General features: G+C 45.8%; 1 protein-coding gene across 7 annotated transcripts in view; it reads right to left on the reverse strand.

The window, feature by feature from the left end:
- LOC147684688 (hydroxyacylglutathione hydrolase, mitochondrial) overlaps positions 1-21,788 on the reverse strand; it is a 699,222-nt gene that overhangs the window by 144,342 nt on the left and 533,092 nt on the right. For 6 of the 7 annotated variants that reach the window (XM_086940519.1, XM_086940522.1, XM_086940521.1 and 3 more), the window contains one exon: positions 14,918-17,160. In XM_086940519.1, the coding sequence (XP_086796645.1) occupies positions 17,061-17,160 (100 nt within the window). In that variant the 3' untranslated portion in view covers positions 14,918-17,060. Of the gene's footprint in view, positions 1-14,917; positions 17,161-21,788 lie in introns of those variants that run through there. The other variant, XM_086940518.1, reaches the window with a different exon arrangement.

A 21,788-nucleotide genomic window follows, 5' to 3' on the forward strand; every position in this document is an offset into this window, starting at 1 on the left:
TCATCCTGATAGCAGACATATCTTCGGATTCTCATTAGCTGGCTGAAGCTTTAGATTTACACGCGCCCCTCAAGGCTATACAGAGAGTCCTAGCATCTATAGCCAAGCCTTGAAAGCAGTGCTCGATGAATTAATTTTGCCAGCGGGGAACGCGATCATCCAGTATGTGGATGATATTTTGGTGGCCTCCGACTCACAGGAAGGCTGCAAGGAGGCCACAGTTAAATTATTGAAACATTTGGCTGAAAAAGGTAATAAAGTATTCCTTTCTAAATTCCAGTATTGTCGACAGGAAGTGACCTACCTAGGCCACTTACTGTCGAAAGCGGGGAGACGATTGACCCCCAGAGCGAATATCTGTAATAACCCACATGTCTGTACCTCGTACTCAACGTGATGTTCGTGCTTTTCTTGGCATAACCTCTTACTGTCGCCAGTGGATTCCTAACTATTCACTTCTCTCTAAACCCCTGTTGCATTTGACAACCAAAGATGTGCATGAACCATAACCATGGACGGATGAATGTCAGGAAGCCTTTGATTCTTTAAAGTCTGCTCTTTGTTCTGCACCTGTCTTGGGTACTCCAGATTACCGGAAGCCTTTTTCACTTTATGTGCACGAGGTGGACGGTTGGTCACTTTCAGTGTTAACACAGGGTTTTGGTGGGAAGCAAAGACCCTGTGCATTCTTTTCATCAGTCTTGGATAATGTCGCACAAGCCCTCCCAAGCTGCCTGAGGGCCACTGCTGCAGTAGCGGTGGCCATCCGGCAATCAGAGGGAATAGTTGTGAATACAGACCTCACAGTCATGGTACCGCATGCTGTGGATATCCTTTTGAACAGAACTAAGACCCAGCATGTTACGAGTGCTAGATTGACAGGGTACGAGCTGACCTTGTTTGCACCTCATATCACGATCAAAAGATGTGCCACTCTGAACACAGCCACATTACTACCTCTCCCTTCAAATGATGAAAAGGACTATGTCCATGATTGTATATTTAGAACAGAAGAGGAAACGAAGGGATGTGTAGATCTTACTGACATCCCTTTATCTGAACCTCAAGGAGAGTTGTATGTGGATGGCTCTTGTTTTAAGTTACCAGATGGCACTGTGACAGCTGCTTATGCCATCACGACATTGAAAACGGTGCTGGAGACCGCAAGGATCTCTCATCACTCAGCCCAGGCAGCTGAACTAATAGCATTGTTAAGATCATGCGAATTGAGTGAAGTACTGAGGGTGAACATTTTCACGGACACCCAGTACGCCTTCGGCGTTGCCCATAGTTTTGGGAGGCTGTGGAGGGAGAGGGGTTTCTTTACCACACATGGCCAGAAAATTCAACATGGCCCCTTAATTGATCAACTGTTATTTGCCTTGACACTACCAGAGAAAGTGGCCATCATCAAGTGCAGCGCCCATAAAAAGGTTGTTGATTCCACTGGAAAGGGAAATGCTTTTGCTGATTCAGTAGCGAAAGAAACAGCCCAGACTAGAATGAACCCCGTGTTTCCTAGCACATCGGCCCGATGGGTAGCAGAAACATCCCTGTTTGACAATACTATTGAAAGTGTGAGAGAATTACAGAAGGAAGCAACAATAGATGAAGTACAGAGATGGGAACAGGAAGTAGGAAAACTAGACAAGAATGATTGTTGGATAGACCTATCTGAAAAGCAGCGATGGTTATTGCCCAATGCATTAGTATATGCTGTAGTGACAATGGCCCATGGTCCAGCCCATATAGGCGCAAAAGGTATTTGTGCTGTATTAGATCCAGTATGGAATAACACAAACATTTCTAAAACTGCAGCACATATAGTGAAATATTGCCCGTTGTGTTTACGCCACAATCCTGGAGGTAGAGAATCTGTTTTAAGTGGAAATTTTGACCCACCGTCCTTGCCTTTTGAGGTAATACAAATTGACTACATTCAGATGGAAAGGGTAAATAATTTAAAATACGTATTAGTGGTGGTATGTGCTTTTAGCAAATGGGTTGAAGCCTACCCTACTAAAGAAGCCACTGCAGTTGCAACTGTCAAAGCCCTGGTTAAAGAATACCTGCCCCGATATTGTTTGCCCCGTGTCATCTGGTCTGACAACGGGCCTCATTTTAATGCTCAGCTAGTACAGAACGTTTGTAAAGGATTGCAGATAAAACAGAAGTTCCATGCTGCTAGACATCCCCAGTCGGCAGGACTAGTTGAAAAATATAATGGCACACTGAAATAAAAAATGGCTAAAATCTGTGAGAGTACTGGATTAAATTGGCCTGATGCACTCCCGTTGGCACTATTGTCTCTAAGAACAACCCCTCACACTAGAACTGGATTATCTCCTTACGAGGTGATCTTTGGCAGACCCGCCAATGTGTGGGGAGTTCCCAGACCCCGATCCTTTAGGGATATTGATTACCCTTTGATGACAACTACCTGTACGCCTTGACTAAAGTTTTGCGTTCTATTCATCAACAGGTATCAGACACATTGCAGCCACTACCGGAGGGTCCTGGACACCGATTGGAACCCGGCCAGTGGGTACTGGTGAAGAACTACCAACGGAAATCGAGTTTGGAGCCCAGGTGGTCGGAGCCCTATCAGATCCTCCTGGCCACCAGAACGGCGGTGAAAGTGCATGGAAGAAAGCACTGGATCCACGTCAGTCATCTAAAACGCCTGCCGCTGCCTTTGCCGTTTGATCTACAAAACCGAGAAGGAATTCCGAGCCAGGAAGGAGAGCTGATTCAAAGCTTCGTGCCTTTTTCAGAAGCCCAAGAAGTAGGGCAACCAAGTGAGGTATTGCCCACTGTTGAAAGTGAGACAGCCCAATCAGCGGAGGCTGTCATTTCCAAGGCACCACAAGTTTTAAACACATCAGATGCCCGTGCAGCAGAATTGTTTTCTGACCAGGAGCAACCTGGCCGTTCTAAATACGACCTGCGGCCCCGAAAACAGCGCGGTACCCCAGTTTCCAATGGTAGGAGCTAGACAGAGACTTGAGTTGAGGAACATTGGGTAGAATTACTGGGTTACTGAGCGAGACACTGGACTGAACCCGTTGAGAGCTTGGAACATTGTGTTAAATATCTCTGTTCAGAAACAAAGACTGAGTTAAGGGCCGCGGTTGTACTACTGGAATATAAAGTTTGTTCTTTTTTGATGAACAATAGGAGTCTGCCTGTGAGGCTCTAACGGACACAGGGAGAAGATCCCTCAGTGGAAAGAAGAACCCTCTGGTGGTGTGCATGCTTTGTGGATACAAAGATTAGTTTTTGGACTTTAAGAGAGGATCCGAGTTAGAATTTGGACTTTTAGAGAGCATGTTTCCTTTTGCCCGATTTGTCATGGAGGATGAACGACCAATTGCCCCTCGTCGATTTATTGATAATACGCAATTGTTTTCCGGATGGACCACCAGAGTGAAGGTGGCATTTATTGCTTTTATTGTTGTAATTACAGTAATGTTAATGTGTGTATTTGTGTATTTAGAATTTCAGCACCCTGTACAGAAACTGCTAGGAACTACCCCTACCCCAATAGAACATCTCTTTTATTCCTTACCTCCACATAAGGCTAGACACAGAGAAACTATGCTAAAAATGTTTTTATTGAAATGTTACATCAGACCCATAGCACTACCAACAAGACGAATTGTTGGGTCTGTGGGTTACTCCCGTCAGTAATGCATCAGCATGAATTATTCATTTCCCTGCCCTTGTCCCACTTAGCTAGCTGTGAAGCCTGGTTTCAAATATTGTCATTGATGTAGTCCCACTATATAGCTGAACCTAAGATATATACCGAAAAAGACTGAGGCCATTCTGAAATATATAGAGCGACACCAAGGATTTGATGCTGAAGGAAATGGAGGAGTGGGATCCTTAGACCCAAATGCTTGTATGAATGTATACACTGAATATGAGAATGCTACCTGGTTACAAGAGAAAATGCAAGATTTTGAACTTTTCAACTCCACCATGTATTTTCAGCATTTTAAAGAACGAAATGTCCCCAATGACAAAGCTTTGCCAATTCCCATCATAAATAGCACTTCCCCCTTTTGCATACAGGGACAAGGTCATATTAAGGTAGGACACAGTAGATGTAATTATACTTACACCTTGCATACATTCAGTACTCCTCCTGTGATTACTCCCCCTAATGTATATTTTGTGTGCGGTGAAAACGCATATACTTGGCTTCCCCGGGGATGGGCAGGGCGGTGTTACCTCTCATTCCTCTACCCCCCAGTTTATATTGCCCCATCTGATTATCATAAGACACATCAACTAGCTAGACGAGAGATAGAATCTAATAGAAGCTTTGATACTGATAGTACTGATCAGATTGACATCTCCTTGCAACAGTTTGAAGATATTTCCAAAGGTCTCACTCCCTTTTGGGGACTGATTTTCAATAGTCGTAGTGTACGACGCCTGTCGAAAATAGTGGAAAACGTGGTTCAGACCACAGCTGGGATTCTGACCAATATTACTGTTGAACTTCAGGCTACGAGGCTTGTTTCGCTCCAGAACCGAATGGTTCTTGACGTCATCCTAGCAGATAGGGGTGGAGCCTGTCGTGTGATCGGCAGCTCTTGTTGTGTTTTCATTCCAGATTCAGCCCCTACCATACACCTTGCAATTCAGAAACTACACCGGTTAGCTAGTGAAGCACATGTCGACAATGGTACTTGGTCTCTTAGTGGATGATTCTGTGGTCTTTTATCTACCTGGGGTTGGAAGATATTCATGATTCTTGCTGGAGCCTTTGGAGTCATATTTACTTGCTGCCTGTGTCTCCATTGTGGCCCGGCTTACTGTTCTTTCTGTGCAGCTAGAATACCGTCCACCTTGAAAATCTATCGACAGGCTATGGTCAACAAGCAAATGATCCGGAAGGAGGTCTCAGATCTTATGCAGATTGATGAGGGAGTGTTTGTAGAATAAATCTAGTTATATTGGCTATAGTAGGCCAAAAGGGCCGTCTGATGGGATATAAATACATGTTGTTGGCCTAATATATACAATATAACCTTATAACCGCACGTTAGCCTTGCATTATTCACACTGTATTATTATAGTAAGGAACGATTCACTTTAGTGTTGCCTAAACCTATTGATGTGACCTTAACCATCTTGTTTTGTTTCTCTGTGTCAAGTACTGTTTCCCTGAAATCACGTGATTAGGCTTTCTGCACGAAACCGCAATGGCAGACTTAGCGGTCTGCTCCACTCGCTAGTTTGTAGCTCAGGAAAACCCAAGGTCACACCTGCCCTTTCTGTGGGATGCGCACATTCTAGCAGAGCCCGTTCCTGTACTCCCCGAGCTACAGACAGAAAGGGAGACACCTTATTGACCTTCCCCCGGAATAGCTTAGGCCTAGCTGCTAGCAATCAATTGTGCCTTAGATGGGTCTTCCTGCTAGCTCACTGACAAATTGTATCTTCCTAGTAAGGTGACATCGTGCTGTGTGTGAAACGTATATATGCTTTGCCCTGTTTGTATGTAGTCAGTCTCCTCTGCGCACCTCCGAGGGTCGTGTACTCTGAGACTCCCCTGTCAGGGCTTGTATCTGCAGAATAAACGATTGAACCTTCTCCATTGCCGACTGACTTATTATTTATGTATATGGTATATGGGCTATTGGTGAGTATAGTCCATTAGTCTAATATTTTGGTTCCTCAACTTGTACCATCTAAATTCAAAGAAAAGTGCACCCCATGAAAACTAGCGAAAATGACAGCAATCAAAATAAGGTCTGCCAACATTGCACTGAAGTGAAAATTCAGAGTAGTCGCAAAGAATAAGCATACTCGCAGTAAAAGTTCTCACAAAGGGTATAAGCGAGATGTCCCTATAAGAGATACTTAAAAGTCAAAAGCAATGCATATCAGCATACCCAACTGCTCTAAAGAAGCATGTAACATAGGTAAACCTCCTAACCGGAAGATACCTCACAAGCAAATGACCTCTTGAGCATAAAGCCCATCATCAGAGGAAAAAGAGAAGAGAAAACCCTATGCAAAAGGTATCCTTGTACCATATAATCTGTCTAAGATGGTATTGAAGCGATAATATCTCCTAACTGTAGGAACGCCACATTGGGTGTCACCAACAGGTGGAACTTACACCATAGCACTGCCATAACCTGGGCAGCCATGTAAGAAAACAAAAGACTAATATCCTCCTTAAAACCCTAATGTTGGGAACAAATCAAAGGGGTGGATAATTTAAAAAAAGAGATATTAGGACTCCATTTCACTTCTTCTATCATGGAAACACTGTTACGCAGAGTCGGCCTTGGCACCAAAAAGATGGGTGCCATCAAAGGGCATATCGACCAAAGCGGCTCTGACAACCTCTGAAAAGCCTGAGGTACTTAACCAGGCATGACGACATAGTGTCACAGAAGATGCCATCGACCGACCTACTGAATCTGTAGTATCCATGCCATATCTAATAATCAGCTTAGCTGCCTGTTGGCCAGCCCGAATCAACTGTTCTATTAGATCCGAGGCCCCCTGGAAGTGATGTCAACATAGTCTGTAAAGAATCCCATAAAGCGTGAGAAAAATGCACAAGAAGTGTTAGTGTACTTTAAAGCAGAAGAAGATTACCTATCTGATGGAACATTAGGTAGAGAATCCATATACTGTGAGGCTAACACAGCCTGAATTACCAAACTACGAGAGGTAGAATGCCTGAGGAAACAAGCTGGATCTCCAGGAGCAGGCAAGTGCCTGAGAGCACAAGTGCCCAACAATATGTCAGATAGGACCAAAACAAGTCGCTGCTCCACAAACTCCAGACCATACAAAACACCGCAGCCAGACTCGTCTTCGGCATCCCCCAACACAAACACATCAACCAGCACCTGCGCAACCTCCACTGGCTCCCCTTCGAGAAGACAGTCACTTTCAAGATACTCACCCACGCCTACAAATGCCTCCACAGCACCAGACTCCAATACCACAGCAAGAGAATCTCCTTCCACGTACCCAAGAGAAACCTTTGATCAGCTGACCTCTCCCTCGCCGAAAACCCACAAATCCGCAAAAGCCAGAACAGGTGGAAGGGCCTTCTCCTACATCACGGCCTAGACCTGGAACGAGCTCCCTATCGACATCAGACGCGCCCCCTACCAGAACACCTTCAGGAAGACACTCAAGACCTGGCTCTTCGATGGAACGGAGCTGCTGATACCCCCCAGCGCCTTGAGACACTCACTGGGGAGTAGCGGGCTTACAATTAACCTGATTGATTGATTGTTTGACTATATGGGAGAACAGGCGCCACCCCTCTCTGACCTTGATAAAGGACATCAATTAGGGGATCAGTGGACTTCTCCACCGTAGCCTCTCTCCTGAACATATCTGCAAAAGAGGAACGCACCTCAGTAGCAAGACTAGGAGGGGAAAGTAGTCCTGAGGCTGGGGAAGACTCCAGCCCACTAGCCTCACCAAGCGCAGAAAGCCAACTTTCTTCTACACAAGGTGGAATAATGTCAGTAATAGGCTGTAACAGCCCAGTATCCTCCGTTTCACCTACTACCAGATGACTTTCAGAAGCCCCACCATGAGAAGAAAGTTGAAAAACAACATTCCCTCTAATTAGCTTTGTCTGCTTCGCACCCGATGCTGAGAAGGTGACGCGTCAATGTTGAGAAGAGGAGCAGAAATTACTTCGATTTACAATGCTAATGCCAGACTCGGATGATCAAGGATAGACACCAAAGGTGGAAACCCCGAAGGGCTGTGTTCCGGCGCCGAAGCGGAGTCAGCCGACCAGCATCGACCCAATTACCCAGATGGCCTAAGTGACAGAGGGTGATCCCGCTGGAGTGGCTCCTCTACCCTCCATGGGGCCCGACGGCCCTCCAGGGGAATGAGGAGGCGGTCCAAAGATGGGATGCAGTGAATTATAGTATTCTCACATTTGGGCCATCAATGCCCCGGCTCCCGGAAACACGGTGAGGCGTGGGCAGTCGTGTCCGGACTCCGCAACTGGTGAGCGGGAGGAGCCGTGAGAGACAGAATCCCTACGCGGCGAAGTCAAGGGGTGCGCTACTTCAACCGCCTAAGCTTACCTTTAGACGTAAATGGAAATTGACACCATGAACGGCTCCGGAACCTGGAATGGCCCGTAACAGGCCTCCGAATGAGAGGTAAAAGATTGAGGCCAACGTGAAGTGTCTTAGACCGTGTCAGCCGTGCTGCCAAGAGTTTCAGTTGGCGTTCCTTGAGCGTCTTTGGCTTCAGCTTCTGGCAGGAGCCGCAATCTTCGGAGTCGTGATGTTCTCCCAAACCCCACATATCAACAGAATGCAGGTCTGTAACCGACATCTGTCGTGTACAAGACCACAAGTCTTAAAACCTGAAAACATAAGTAAAGGCACACTGTTTCTAACCAACAAAAACTGTTGAGGTAGGCAAGAAACCGCTTCTCTGGATCCGCGTGGTAGTGTGGAAAAGAAGAAGCCGACGCCCGTGCACCAGTGGGAACTTATATGACTCCGCTGACGTCACAATCAGACTCTATGTCATCATGGAGTCATATGCCGCCGGAACCCGGTGCACAGAGGTACTGCTGAAAAGTTTCCAGATCCAGACTGGCGCCTGGGAGAATTCAAAAGTTAAGGAATCTGTGGCTAGATGTCTCTATCAGATAGTTTTCAAGTCTCCTATACAAAGACAGATCTATGTGAACTGTGATCAATGAATTTCAATTGATTAATGTACATTTCTAAGTCAACAATTCGAACATATGGGGACTATAATTTGCTTATAAAACTGAATTTGACGTAATCTAATAAATGGTGTATGACCTTGCTTCGTTTTAGAAAGTATGTTTGCAACAGCGCTTTCATTTTACCCAACTAAATATTATAATCGTTGTTCTAAAACGTTTTTTGTAGCTTTTAAAAGTGCACTGGGTTTTATAAGCATTATATTCCCAATACTCAGCTAATACCAACCTCGGTCTTTCTTAACTATATAAAATGCATGCAACTTTTTATGCATCGAACATGATCAGAGAATTCATATGGCCTCTGTTCAGACTCCACTGTAGCCCTGGTAGAAGGCCAAATGAACACCACATATTAAGGTTTTGTGCAATAACACAGTATTACTTAACATGTGAAAAGCATTTCCTCACAACCCCTCGAGGATACATGCTGGCATAGAAGCAACATTTGCAATTGTGATGCATCACAAAAAAGTCTAGATCTGGGCTTCCCAAGGTTTGAAACATGGATGTTAGCTATTGCTGGTCCAATTCACATTTGCAAAACTTTTTTGTTCTTCTGAGTGTCTACCCACTGACTTGCCGATTGCAGGTACATGATCCACTTTCAGTGTAATTTGGTGAAGAACTGCCCATTTCCAGATCTTTTGTGTTTCCACCGAGAGTAAGCATGGTCTTTTTCTTCCTTTTTGGTCCAAATAGTACATGGTTGTCATGTTATCCATAGAGACTAGTGCAGATAAACATTTTTAATCTAGGAAGGAAAGATTGGAGACCTAGGGCAACTACTCTCAACTCTAGAAGATAGACATGTAGACGGGTTTCCTATTGTGATCATTTTCCAGTGACTTCCAAATCCTGTAAATAATGCTCCCAGGCTTCTTCAGATGTGTCTGAGGTCATCACAAATTTGGATGGTGTGTTCAGGAATGTATGACCACCCAAGATATTTTTTCCCTGTGTCCACCAAAATACTGCATCTTTCATCTTGGCAGTGACTTTTCTAACGTTGATGAAGGATCCTTGGCTTTGTGCCCACTACTGGTCTATTTCCTATTTAAAAAGCCTCATGGGTAGACAACAGCCATTCTTTCAACAATGGATGCAGCTAAGTCAACCAACTGCAGCATGCTCTCTTTTGTAGAGAAGGAAGGGTAAGACAGGCAGGTGAGGTATCTGTGGCTTTGTATTTTTTAACGAGGCAGGGCACAACCGCTGCCACTGTCACAGGGTTCTTTATAACCTTTTACACCGTCCGACCATATGTTACTGATTATGGGGACTGCCTTGATCGATATGCATGCAGGCTCTTTAAGGTATTACAGAAAACAGCCTGCCTATTTTATGAGCATGGGCAGATCAAATCATTTGGAAGCACTATCCAGAAGGACATGGAAATGTCAAATCTCATCCAGAGGGGTACTAGCAGCTAGTTGAGTAGACAGAGCAAACCGTGATGTCACAATTAACCCACCCAGTACCTGCATCGTGAGGTAGGTCCTATTTGAGGTTACCTTTTTCTGGTTCATTATCAGAATAAATATTCTAGATGGTAATCAGTGCTGCACTTATGGGCAGTAAGTCTTGGTGTCTCTTGAATGTTTGCCTGTTATCTACAAAGAATGTACCATCCAATGAGTAAGTGGGGATGCAGTAGGTTGTGGAGCATGAGTCCGTTGTAGAGGTGCCTGAGAACCAGTTGGATCTGGAAACATCTTGTAGTCCTCAAGTATAAGGCAGAAATCCGTAACTAATGCTGTGGGGACCTGCATCATAGGTTCCAGATGGTGATCCTGAACATCAGACGGCTCATAAGTTATGTTATGTTATTTTTTATGTTATTTGGTTCTTATATAGCGCAGGTTCACCATCAGGTCTCTTCGCGCTTCTAGAGAAGAAAATTACAACAGACAATGTGAGCGTGTGAGCCGGTATGGGTAGGCTTTATTTTGTGGTCAATGCCTCCAAAAACAAGATGGTCTTAAGTTTTTTCCTGAACAAAAGAAGGGCAGGTTCTTTGCGCAGATTTCCGGGAAGATTATTCCAGAGCTGTGGAATCAAAGTGGAAAAGGCTATCCCACTGTTGCGGGCAAAGTAAAACCGGGGGACGACCAACTGGCAAGCTGCCGAGGAGCGAAGAGTCCGCGCAGGAGTATAGCTCATCAGGCGGTCCCTGATGTATGCTGGGGCCTGACCATAGATGGCCTTGTGGGCAATACAGAGGCCCTTGATGGATGCTCGCTGCCTAATAGGCAGCCAGTGTAATTTGGAAAGCAATGGGGAGGCCTGCGCCCGTCTAGGTAGATTGAAGATAAGGCGCGCCGCATCGTTCTGCACAACCTGTAGTCTTCTTATTAGTTTCCAGGGGAGGCCGATGTAAAGGGCATTCCCGTAGTCCAACCTGGACAATATTGTGGCAGAAACAATGACCTGGAGGGAAACAGTAGTGAGAAGAGGGACAAGTTTACGCAAGCACCTCAGTATCCCTGTACAGGTACCAACCACTGCAGACACTTGGTTACTCAAAGAAAGGTCGGCATCGATTTTGATGCCCAGACTTTTAACCACTGGGACTGGGGTAGGGATGACTCCTAATTCCCGCGGCCAAAACAGGTCACACCAGGGGCTGTTGATGTATGGAACAGCCAAAATTTCCGTCTTTTCTGGATTTATTTTAAGTGAATTTCCAGTCATCCAGCTCGCTGGATGACTGGCAAAAGCTTCTATGGACTTGAGTTTTGAAGTGTCCACCTGTGGATCATGGTATTCGTACTCTCCTTCTAAATAATCATCAACATTGTCCACCTAACCTTTCACTGCCAGTTGCGTGGGGCTATAGGCAGGACAGAAAATGTTTGTCAACATCCAGCGATGCCTTGGTGGCAAGGGAGAAACTTTGCTGTGTGAAGTGTGTTCGTGTAGTATTGGTACCAGAATAACATTGTGTATTGATCCTAAGTATGCCGTCATGTACTACTTTTACTGTATTCTGCCCATCACTGACAGCATTATAGCATGCTTTGAATACTCTCATTGGCTTGGCAGAGCTAGAGTATTGCTAACTGTATCCATATCCATGAACATCTTAAATTATATTCACCCATCCTGCTCCTCATATAAAATAATGAAGAACCCATTTACCAAAGAAAAAGGAATCATGTACATAATCTCCTTATTATTTGCTTTCACCTATTTGTTTTCTTATTTATATGTTTTATTTGTTATCTCAGCCGGATTTGAGCTGTTTCGTATTCTGTTGCTTTGAGGCCACTGTAATCCCGCTCCCGTTATATAAACAGCCACGCCCAACCGCTCCCTGTGGATTATTCCAACTACGTTGCTCGGAGAGAATCTTTTCCTGCTTCGCGTCCGTTTCCAACGTTGACGCTAACATTCTTCGTACCGGTGTTCTGGTCCAGAAACACCATGCTAAGGTTGGAGACGACTTTTTCTTCATTTGACAATTGGAGTCCTCTGACATTTCTGAGACTTCTTGAATTGCGCATTCGAGCAACAACTGTAGCACTTATGAACATTACAACAGGAAAGCAAAATTGCTATACATGGCATGTTCTTGTTTTATCATCAATCATTGAAATCATATTCACTCATGGAAGTAAAAGGCACATAGACAATTACATATAATATTCTCATTTCGTTATGTCTGAAATAATGCTACAAGTATGAGTGGTTAAAGTTGGAATGTGCACATAATTATAAAGTATTTAGGATAAATACTGAGAAATGCAATCTTGAAAAATAGCATTTCTATTATCAGAGTTTTTTGAACCGTGTGATATTGTGCATAAATAATTGGAGAATATCTTCAAGAACATTATTGGAGCTATTCAAAAATACTCATGATACTGTGAACTTATCATTAGAAAAAATCTTCAAAGACATTATCGGAGCTACTTAAAAAAGACCTCCTTACTGAGTTATGTGACTTCTGTGAAAGACTTGCTGATTTTTTGTCTTAAAGGTAATAGTGGTTCATGGCACGTAATATATGTATGTAATGTTATAAAAATCAAGTCAAAAAAGAACTAGAGCTCAACTGTTGGTTGCTTTCGTTCCAGATCTCCCTTTCGGAGTACCCTACCTAATTCCCTTCCCCTCCTCTTGCTACTTTGATCCTCTGGTGTTTTTTACTCAAGAGAGCTGCTGGAAGGTGGGCTTCTTGAGGGTACTGCTCATGAGGAACTGTACCCCCTTGACACATTGATCTGATATCATGATAACACCTGGCTGCTTCGCCGACAGATCGATCAACAGTGCTGTCAACAATGGTTCTCATTTAAAGAAGGCTGCAAGGGTTGATGAGGGTGCCGTAATTGTTAAGATCATTGTTGTTGACGGCATGCTGGTGTAGAAGGCTTCAATGATGAAGCTATCTAGTAGTTTACGTACAGAATGTTGGCGGTGCTGACGACTATTTTTTCCGACTAAGTGCGTTTAGTCGACGAGGGATCTGTCAACCTATTTTTCGGCTCAGATTTAGAACGTCCCTTTTGTGAAGGAGAGGTTTATTCAGACCCGCATTTTTTACGTTTTGCCTTACTACCTTTGAGGCAGGACATCCCTCAGTGTGTTTCTTTTCATGGCCCTTATGTACCTTCTTAGTAGACTCTTCAGAAGAGACAGAGTCAATCTCCCTTATGGGTTTACTTGATCTTGATGTTGTCTCACAGTCATCTCCAGAGGATGGATTTGCTCTTGATTTCGCTTTCTGGATCTGTATCAGTAATCTGCCCTCTCAGTCATTGAAAGCTTTTGAAAAACTATGATAGTACTTACAGTCCTTAACTTTATGCTTTGGATGAAAGCAATAAAGGCACTCCTTAAAGGATCATCAGAGTGAAAAGGGCTTACTTCAGGAACCAATGGCCTACAAAGTGCTTTTTTAGAGGCCTCCAACGTGTTTCCCGGTCAGAAGTAACACCCAAGTGATGTTCTATAAAGGTGTTGGCAGTTGAAGTAGAGGTCAAAAGTACAAGAACCTGCTACTGAGAAAGATAAACTGAGCAGAGCTCAGGGAGCCTCCTTTCACATGAGGTGCAGTAAGAAATCTGGAGGTGTGGTGGCTTCTGGGGGAGGGGTACTTCCTGAGCTACCCCCGATTTACTGGAGTTTGGTTCTTTCTAATTATAGGAATTGTTTAATAATGCCACTGCTTTTAGTTAAACTGTGCTTTTCCTGAATACTGCTTACTATATTATGTTGGGACCCCCACCGCAATAACGAGAAAGACTCAAGCATTTGAATCAATGAAAAATTTAATACTACTTTAATATTTTGAAATTGGTGGGAAAGTTAGAAGAAAAAAAACTAACAACCTATTTTTTTTACATCATTGTACACTTAGAAACAAACATGTAGGCTTCAGCCTGAACCTTTCACCCGCTCCTAAGTTTTGTCATGGGCGTCACTAAGCTCAACTTACAAATGACAGTTACTTTGCAGTAGAATAAATGTAAACCTGTTTTTACAAGTATCTCCTAGTTTCTACTGGCATCTGATCCCCGAAAGAATGTTGCGGGCATGAAATACTAAAAGGCCTCATTATTGACTTTGTTCTCTTGTACTCCCTCCAAATATTCTGTTGGTGTTGCAGCACATACTGCACCCATAGTTCCAGTGCTACTGAGTTTAGGATATTTTCTAGGGGCACCATATCACAATTATTTGGCTTTGGGGGTTTAAAATTGTATTTTCAAGCAAACACATTTTAATTACATTTGTTATAAAAAACAGAGAACATGTTGATGATTGTAGACATCATGTTTTTAAAGAAATGTTTTAGAAAATAAAAATGCAATCTATTTTAAATGTATTCCAGAATTAGAGGAGGGAGTACTGTACTACTTCAAAGAAAATTATACAATGGAGAATTCCTTTTTAGGGCACACCACATAAGCCTGGATATAGCAGTGAAGAGATGTATGACATTCTTAGACCTCCCCTCTGAAACGAGACCTAGGCATTGCCTCACTGTGAATTTATACTGTGGCCCAGAAAAGACTTAGAACCTATTAGTTTACTGTAAAACTATATCAAATCTTGATAACCGAGATTTAACAAACTTGATTGTACTTGTAAATTTTAAACAAGTGTATAAAGGACATTAGACAGATAATTTGTTTAAAAATAAGACACCCCATGTAAAATAGTTTAATGTACTTTATTGTATGCCATTCAACTAAATGTTTTTAACATTTGTAGAGTTCAATATCTCAAGACCATGCATACACCTAAAAGGTTCGAAGCAGTTTACGTAACTCCATTCAGTCTTCAACAATCAGAATTACAATGTATTTATTGCGAAAACACACACTTAGGATACATTAATGTACATTTAATATAGAGCAACTGCAGCTCAGAAAGACTGTTGAGAGCAGCATAGACTCTGTGTTTCAGACGTCAGGTGCTTTTGGGCCATTACATGCATCATAGTGTACATTATCTGCTTTAACAGCTAATACAGCTATGCCACAGACCCACATTCAGTCTTGCGGAAGATTGTCCATTCAAACAATAGAATGTTTATCAGGCTTACCTTTCAGCCTGGCTATAAGAAGTGTGTAGTTCTGACACTGCAGCAGCATTTACAGGCTACATGTTGCTACAGAACTGGGTTTGTGCAAAACACCCAGCAACTACAGCTCACGGTCCTCCATAAATTTCCATTTCTACTCACAAAGCTCATTTGTGTAGAAAACTCGAGTATTTCCGCATAACAACTGGTGCGGAGGGAAAGGAAAATGTTCTGGCTTGTTTCAAGAGTGAAATATCAAATGCAACCTGAGGAAAGAGACCATAGCTCGAGATCTCATCCAGAAATTGACAATACTGGTTACTTTCCTAGCTGCAAGTCTTCAAAGTACTTCTGAGAGACATCTAAGCCACTCTTCTGTATAATACCGTGTAGTGCAATCAAATGATTTCAAACTTTGCATTCCTATTTCAAAAGTTATACAGTGGAATATGCTAGGCATTCCTATTTTGGGTCAAAGTTATGATAAACTACTGAGCAGGCTACCACATATTATTAATCATGCAGTACAGGTCATATTTTTGAAATCCTGTTTTGGGCCCAGACCCTACGACTTGCACATATTTCCTAAGCAGAACGTAATTTTAAAATCCTGTTCTGGTTTCACTACTACAATCAAATTATTTTACAAAACCAATGTTAAATCTGTAATCACTTCTTACAAGTTGAAGAGAGATGATTAAGACAAGGATATCGGTATTCAAGGGATGAAAGGAGAGTGGGACGAGTAATGTTTGTTGGCTCAATTGTCATTCAAGCCTGGCCATTACAGCCAAGCCTCCTAAGAAGAATACCTAATGGCAGTTCACTGGGTGCTGGTGAAGACAATACGAGGAGAGGTACAATATTCTCCTGTCTTCGTCTTTGATGTGGTTGCAGAATACAGATTCCTCTACTTGCTGTAGGTAGGAAGGTTGAAAAATACTGTATCGGTCAAAATTCTAAATTAGATCCTCTAGTAATTGGTCGATCTGTTCAAATGAATGTAGTCTTAATTCAAAACCTCTTCTGTAGCAGCTCAACCAAAGATTATAAAACAGCATTAAAAATACATCTTACCTAAAATGTGTACTGAAATTATCTTGGGCACCTGTTCATGCAGTTTTAATTTGATGACACACCACAGCTTGATCCAAGGTCACAAATCCATCAGCTAATGTTCAGTCTATGTCCTAATACATTAGAAAATTGCATGAGCTGGACATTTTGCTCTCAGGGAAGAGTCTCTTTAGGCCCTGATAGGGATGGCCAGTAGAAGGAAAATCCGAGCTCAAAGCATGGATGTTCCATGTGATCACAAGAGGTTATATCAAGAGTTTCACTGCAGGACTCAATTAGAGTTGATTGTTCATAAATCCAGATTGATTGACAGGCACACTACAAAGTACTTTATATTTTTGAGCAGGGATTGAAGTCTCTACTTGTGCATATGGTCAAAGAGTGATTTTAGAATTGTTCCGGCTGTGGAATTATGCCACATTAACATCTGCTCCACTGCACGATCATACGATTCAGCAATTGTGTAGATCCGTCATAAGTTATGTTACCAGCTCGTAGGCAAAGAAGAACCATATTTCTGCATTCAATTTATACAAATATTACTTAAAATCTTAGCGACAAAGTGCTTTTCTTGTAAGACCATTATAACATAAAACAAAAGCTCCATTAAAACAACTGAACAAATTAAACTCTGCGATGATCTACTAGTATAAATTTAAGCACATGTTGATGTCTTATGCAAATTGAGCACGTTTAGTCCTTTGGCACCTTAAATGAATCCTTTTCCTTCCTGATTGACCCCATTGTAGAAATTGCATCAGTCTCCCCAGCATGTTTCTGCACCGATTCTTCTCTGCAACACAGATAAAAAAAGGAGAAGATACTCTGGTCAACTCATTACAAAAGACATGCAACATGTGGAATCAAAGATATAATTTACATTTCAAATGAATTGCTCAGTGAGTTAAGCTCTTGTCTATTGTCCAAGTCTAGCTTTCAGGTCACAGACTCAAATCCTCTCACACAGTGTTGTTGATCAAGAAAGTTCCTTCAGTCAGTGTGGTGTGTTTAGGTAAGGAAAGAGAAATTAAACATTTTAACAGCCTCATCCACGTGCATATTTTCTTTCTTTTTTTTAAAAGCAAGTATAAATTTAGGACTATCTATTGGAAGATTGATTGATTGAAATGCTGTGATTGATTGATTGATATGCCAAATGTAATTTTTTTTCCATACTGTAGCCAATTCAGAATTGCAGAGGCATCTACTTGCAATTTCCATCTGATAGAGACTACTAGCCGCAGATTCCTTCACGTAGAATTATCCCCAGGCGTGAGACTGGATCCGGAACCTTTTTTGCCACAGCATCCCTGCGCGCCGGGGGCGGGGCAACATCACGCAACTCCGCCCAGGCGTGGTCCACGTACGTGACGTCAACAAGGTCGCATAAGACCCACCGGCGCGCCTACGTCAGTTTTTTCCTTTTCCGCGTGCAATGCGGATCCGGTCTTTGCTACGGGCCTATTTAGGGCCCCTTTTCTCTTCCATTTCTTTTTGGTGTAACAGTGTGCGAATGCCTTCTGGCTTCAAAACTTGAACGTTTTGTGGGTGTCTTATGTCGGCGACAGACCCTCACCTCATTTGTATGTGGTGTTTGGGGGAGGATCATGGCACCACTGATTGTGAGGCGTGCCAACAGTTGAAGCCGAAGTCGCGGCGGGAGCGCCACATGAAACTCCTATCGGCGCGTCTCTCAAAGTCGACGTCCTCTCCTCGGTCTGCTTCGGCGGACACCTTCAGATACGGCCGTGGTCGTCCTCCTCGCCCTTCTCCGATGTCACGCGAGCCTCGCTCCCCGGTGGGTAAGTGTCGCAGTTTGTCCCCAGGGCCTGCAGAGGGTGTGGACTCTCCGCGGGTGATGCAGCCCCACGTGTCGTCCTCTCCACCGTTTCCAGGTGTTGGGGTGTCGAGAGTCCAAATGGAGACATACGTGGCTGCTTTGCAGGCCTCGCTGGCGTCCACTCCTCCTTCCCCCTCCTGGGGCGTCGGCGGATATCTCGCCTTGCAGAGGGTCCCCCGCTGCCGACTGGTTCGAATCCAAGTTTGGAGGATGTGGTGCTGTTGGGGTGCGGCTCCTCTGGGGAACCCCCTTCAGGCCACGGGTCTATGCCTTTACGCACACTCCCACAGGAGTCCCTGTGGTGTTGCAGGAGGTGGCTGGGGCTCGGATCGCATCCCCGGGCCCCTTTCGGTCCTTTGACAAGGTGGTCCTGTCTAAGGTCGAGGTACCGCTACGGCGCCGGCAGCAGCTGGACCGTGTGAAGCAACAGGGGTCGGTGGATCATCCTCGTTTCGCTCCGGGTCGAGACCGGGTGAGGATCCCTCGTACCTCTTTCCGGGCCCCTCTCATCCCTCCCCATGGGTGGCTGCCTCGTCGGAGGGCGAGTTGGAGGTTGAATCGTCCCTGGCACAGCCACAAGGGTTGCCGGGAGATCTCCGCCACATTCTGGACTGCGGCTGGCGGAGGGCTTTGTGTCACTCCCCAGAACGTCTCGTTCCCCCACGCAGGTGGGTGCCTCGACGGAGGTCGGTCGGACTCGTTCCGGCGCCGCCCCGGAGCCAGTTCGGCCCCAGCTCCACTCCCCGGTACGGGTTGACTTGGAGGAAACTTGTAAAGTGATGCCAGAGGGTGCCGACGTCCTCCCTCAGGCAGCAGACTCTACGGCTCCGCTCATGGGTCATACCGCGGATTCGTCTTCGGACGCTCCTTCTCCGGAGGCAGGCTATATAGTGGTATCGTCCTCCCCGGAGACTGGTCACCCGGTGATGTGTTTTTCACCGGCGTCAAGGGGCGGCTCCCCACCCTTCCTGAGGCAGAGGCGTTCGTCTGAAGAGCGGCAGATCCCTCATTCTTCGGCTCCTTCTGACTTCTAGGTCTGGCCCTTGCCCATCCCGCTTGGCCTCGGGAACAACCGCCTTAGTTTGCAGCCATCGCCCATGGGAGAGCTGCTTTCTCCGCAGCGGGGCCCTACGGAGGCGGGTGCGGCCTTAGCCCAGGCAGTGTCCACGGCTGTGGGCATCCTGCGCATGGGTGACCCGGTGGCTTACTTTACGGCCGACCATCTCCTTTTGAAGTCATCCACCAGGGCTCTGGTGGGAGGGAAATCATACTTCCCTTTGAAGTATCGCTCCTTTCTTCCTTGACGGGGGCTTGGAGGCATCCTGCCTCAGGGTAACCAGTGCCTCGGCATCTTCTTCACCAGCACCTCCTGGTGCCGCGTGGCCCAGCGTCTTTCCCTTCACCCCTCTGCCACCAGCCCCCTTTTGTGGACTGCTTTTCCCTCCCTGGTGCCACTATTGACTCGCCGTCCCGGGAGGCCCGCAGGCTGGACTCTTGGGGGCGCAACATGTTCGCCACGACCAGTGCTGCTCTGCAGGCCCTTAATTAATTAATTAATTAATTGCGGGTTTTATATAGCACTAGAATCGACTCCCGGAGGAGTATCTCCGCGCTTCGACCGCTGGGGAACCCGTCCTGGCTCACCCTGAGAGATGGTCCCTAATGGGTATCTCTAAGGTGCGACCAAGCATCCCCGGCGGTCTGGGGGGGCCGTTGTGAAGATGAGGCAAGCTAATGCCCAGAGTTGCCGAGTGTGGTCCCTGACTGGAGTAGGCACCGAGGCGAGAATTATCGAGCCCGCTGACCCTGGTCCACGACCCTGCCGCGTCGGGAATCGAACCCTGGTCCCGGGCCGTCCTCTGCTTTACGGGTCTGCCGCCTCTATCCAGTGAGCCACACCACTTCACAACAACTTGTGTGTTCTGGCTCGGCTGAGTCTCTGGGATCCACAGTGTCCCAGGAGACTGGTCAGGTGGACTTACGGCATCATGCGTTGGATGGCGGGGAGCTTGCAGTGTTTATTCTTCGCTCCGCTCTGGACATCTCAGCTGGGCAGGGCCATGGCTTCCTCAGTCGCTCTCCGTCGCCATGCTTGGCTTCGGGACGGAGTATTTCCTGAGAATATTTGTGAGCGACTCATCGACCTTCCGTCTGATGGCAGCCTGTTGTTCCATGCCCTGGCCGACTCCGCCACCCAAAGGCTCTTGGCAGGGCTCCCTCCTCCTCCTCCTCCTCCTCCTCCGCCTCCGCCTTATCCTCATCCTCCGTCCCCTCCTCAGTAACTCCTCAGTTGGGCTGATTCTGGGACTTCTTAGACCGGTTGTTCTGGCTGTGGAGTGTGTTTTCAGGCCTTTTGCATCCTTCCTTGGGACTTTGGCATTGTTGGCTGCTGGATGGCCCTTTTGTTGATTATGTGTGGTGTTCTGCCAGAGTTGTTGCGCAGACTTGGCCCTGAGATTAGGCCTTCTGCTTTGCTTGGGGTGTTTTTTCCCTGGGGCTCTTTTGTTTTTCCTCTGCTGTGGAAGTTCTTCCCATAGTTTGGAACTTAACGTACCATATGTGGGGTAGTGGTAGCCGTTATATGGCTTGCGCTCTGCTAGGGGGTTCTGGTCGCCTTCTGGTGCCTGTTTCCCATGGCATTTATGTGGGTTGCTTTTGCTTCTTGAGGTCGTGTGCGCGGCCACTCGTAGTGGTGTGCCCGGGCATCTCCTCCTCTCCCTGCTCCTGTCCTGCGGTCTGGGACGATCCTGTGTTCTTCCTAGCCAGGCGCCGCCTACACTGCCTTCCTGGGGCCTCGGGCTGTTCTTCATGCTTGTGGCGGCTTTTGACTGCCGGCGCTGTTCTGGCTGGCAGGTTGCTCTCCGTCTGGAGTGGGTTCGCTTTCTTTTCCCTCGCTTTCTTGGGTCCTCTAAGCTTCTTCTTCCTCTCTTCCTGTCTTGGCATTTGGCGGAAGCTATGTTGCCTTGTGGGGGAGTGGGGTGCTTTGGCCTCTCTGACCTTGCCCTTGGTTCCTCTGCTGTGAGTGTACAGGCCTCGTCAGCCATCTTCTCCCCCCTACATCCTCTTGGGGTCAGTGGGGTTCTTGCTTGTGGGGGTTCACATTGCCTGGCAGGGACGAGGTTCTACCTGGTCCACAGATCTGGTCCCCTGTGGGGCCCTCTGTTCTGTATTGGCTGGTGGGGTCATTTCTCAGACCCTCCTTTCCAGGGGGTATTGCTAGGGTATCTATTCTACTTGGAGGATCCTGCGGCTAGTAGTCTCTATCAGATGTACGAGTTACTTACCTTTGGTAACGATGTATCTGGTAGAGACAATTCTAGCCGCAGATTCCTTCACGGCCCACCCTTCCTCCCCTATTCTGCGAGGACCCTTGGGTTGGTCTTCGGTACTCACCTCCCGGTGGGGGCTGTGTCTCCTGTGAGTGCCTTCCGTGTTCTTGGTGGGTGGCTCTGTCTGGGGGCGGTTCATTCCTCCTTTGGAGGATGGGGTTTTGGTGCTCCGGTGTCCTGCTGCTCTGGCTACTCCAGGTTTGGGGGGGGATTGCTTTCTGTCCCGGTCCTCCCTTACTTTCCTTCCATTGC

This window comes from Lissotriton vulgaris, chromosome 10, assembly GCF_964263255.1.
Source record: "Lissotriton vulgaris chromosome 10, aLisVul1.2, whole genome shotgun sequence".
Classification (NCBI taxonomy): Eukaryota; Metazoa; Chordata; class Amphibia; order Caudata; family Salamandridae; genus Lissotriton; species Lissotriton vulgaris.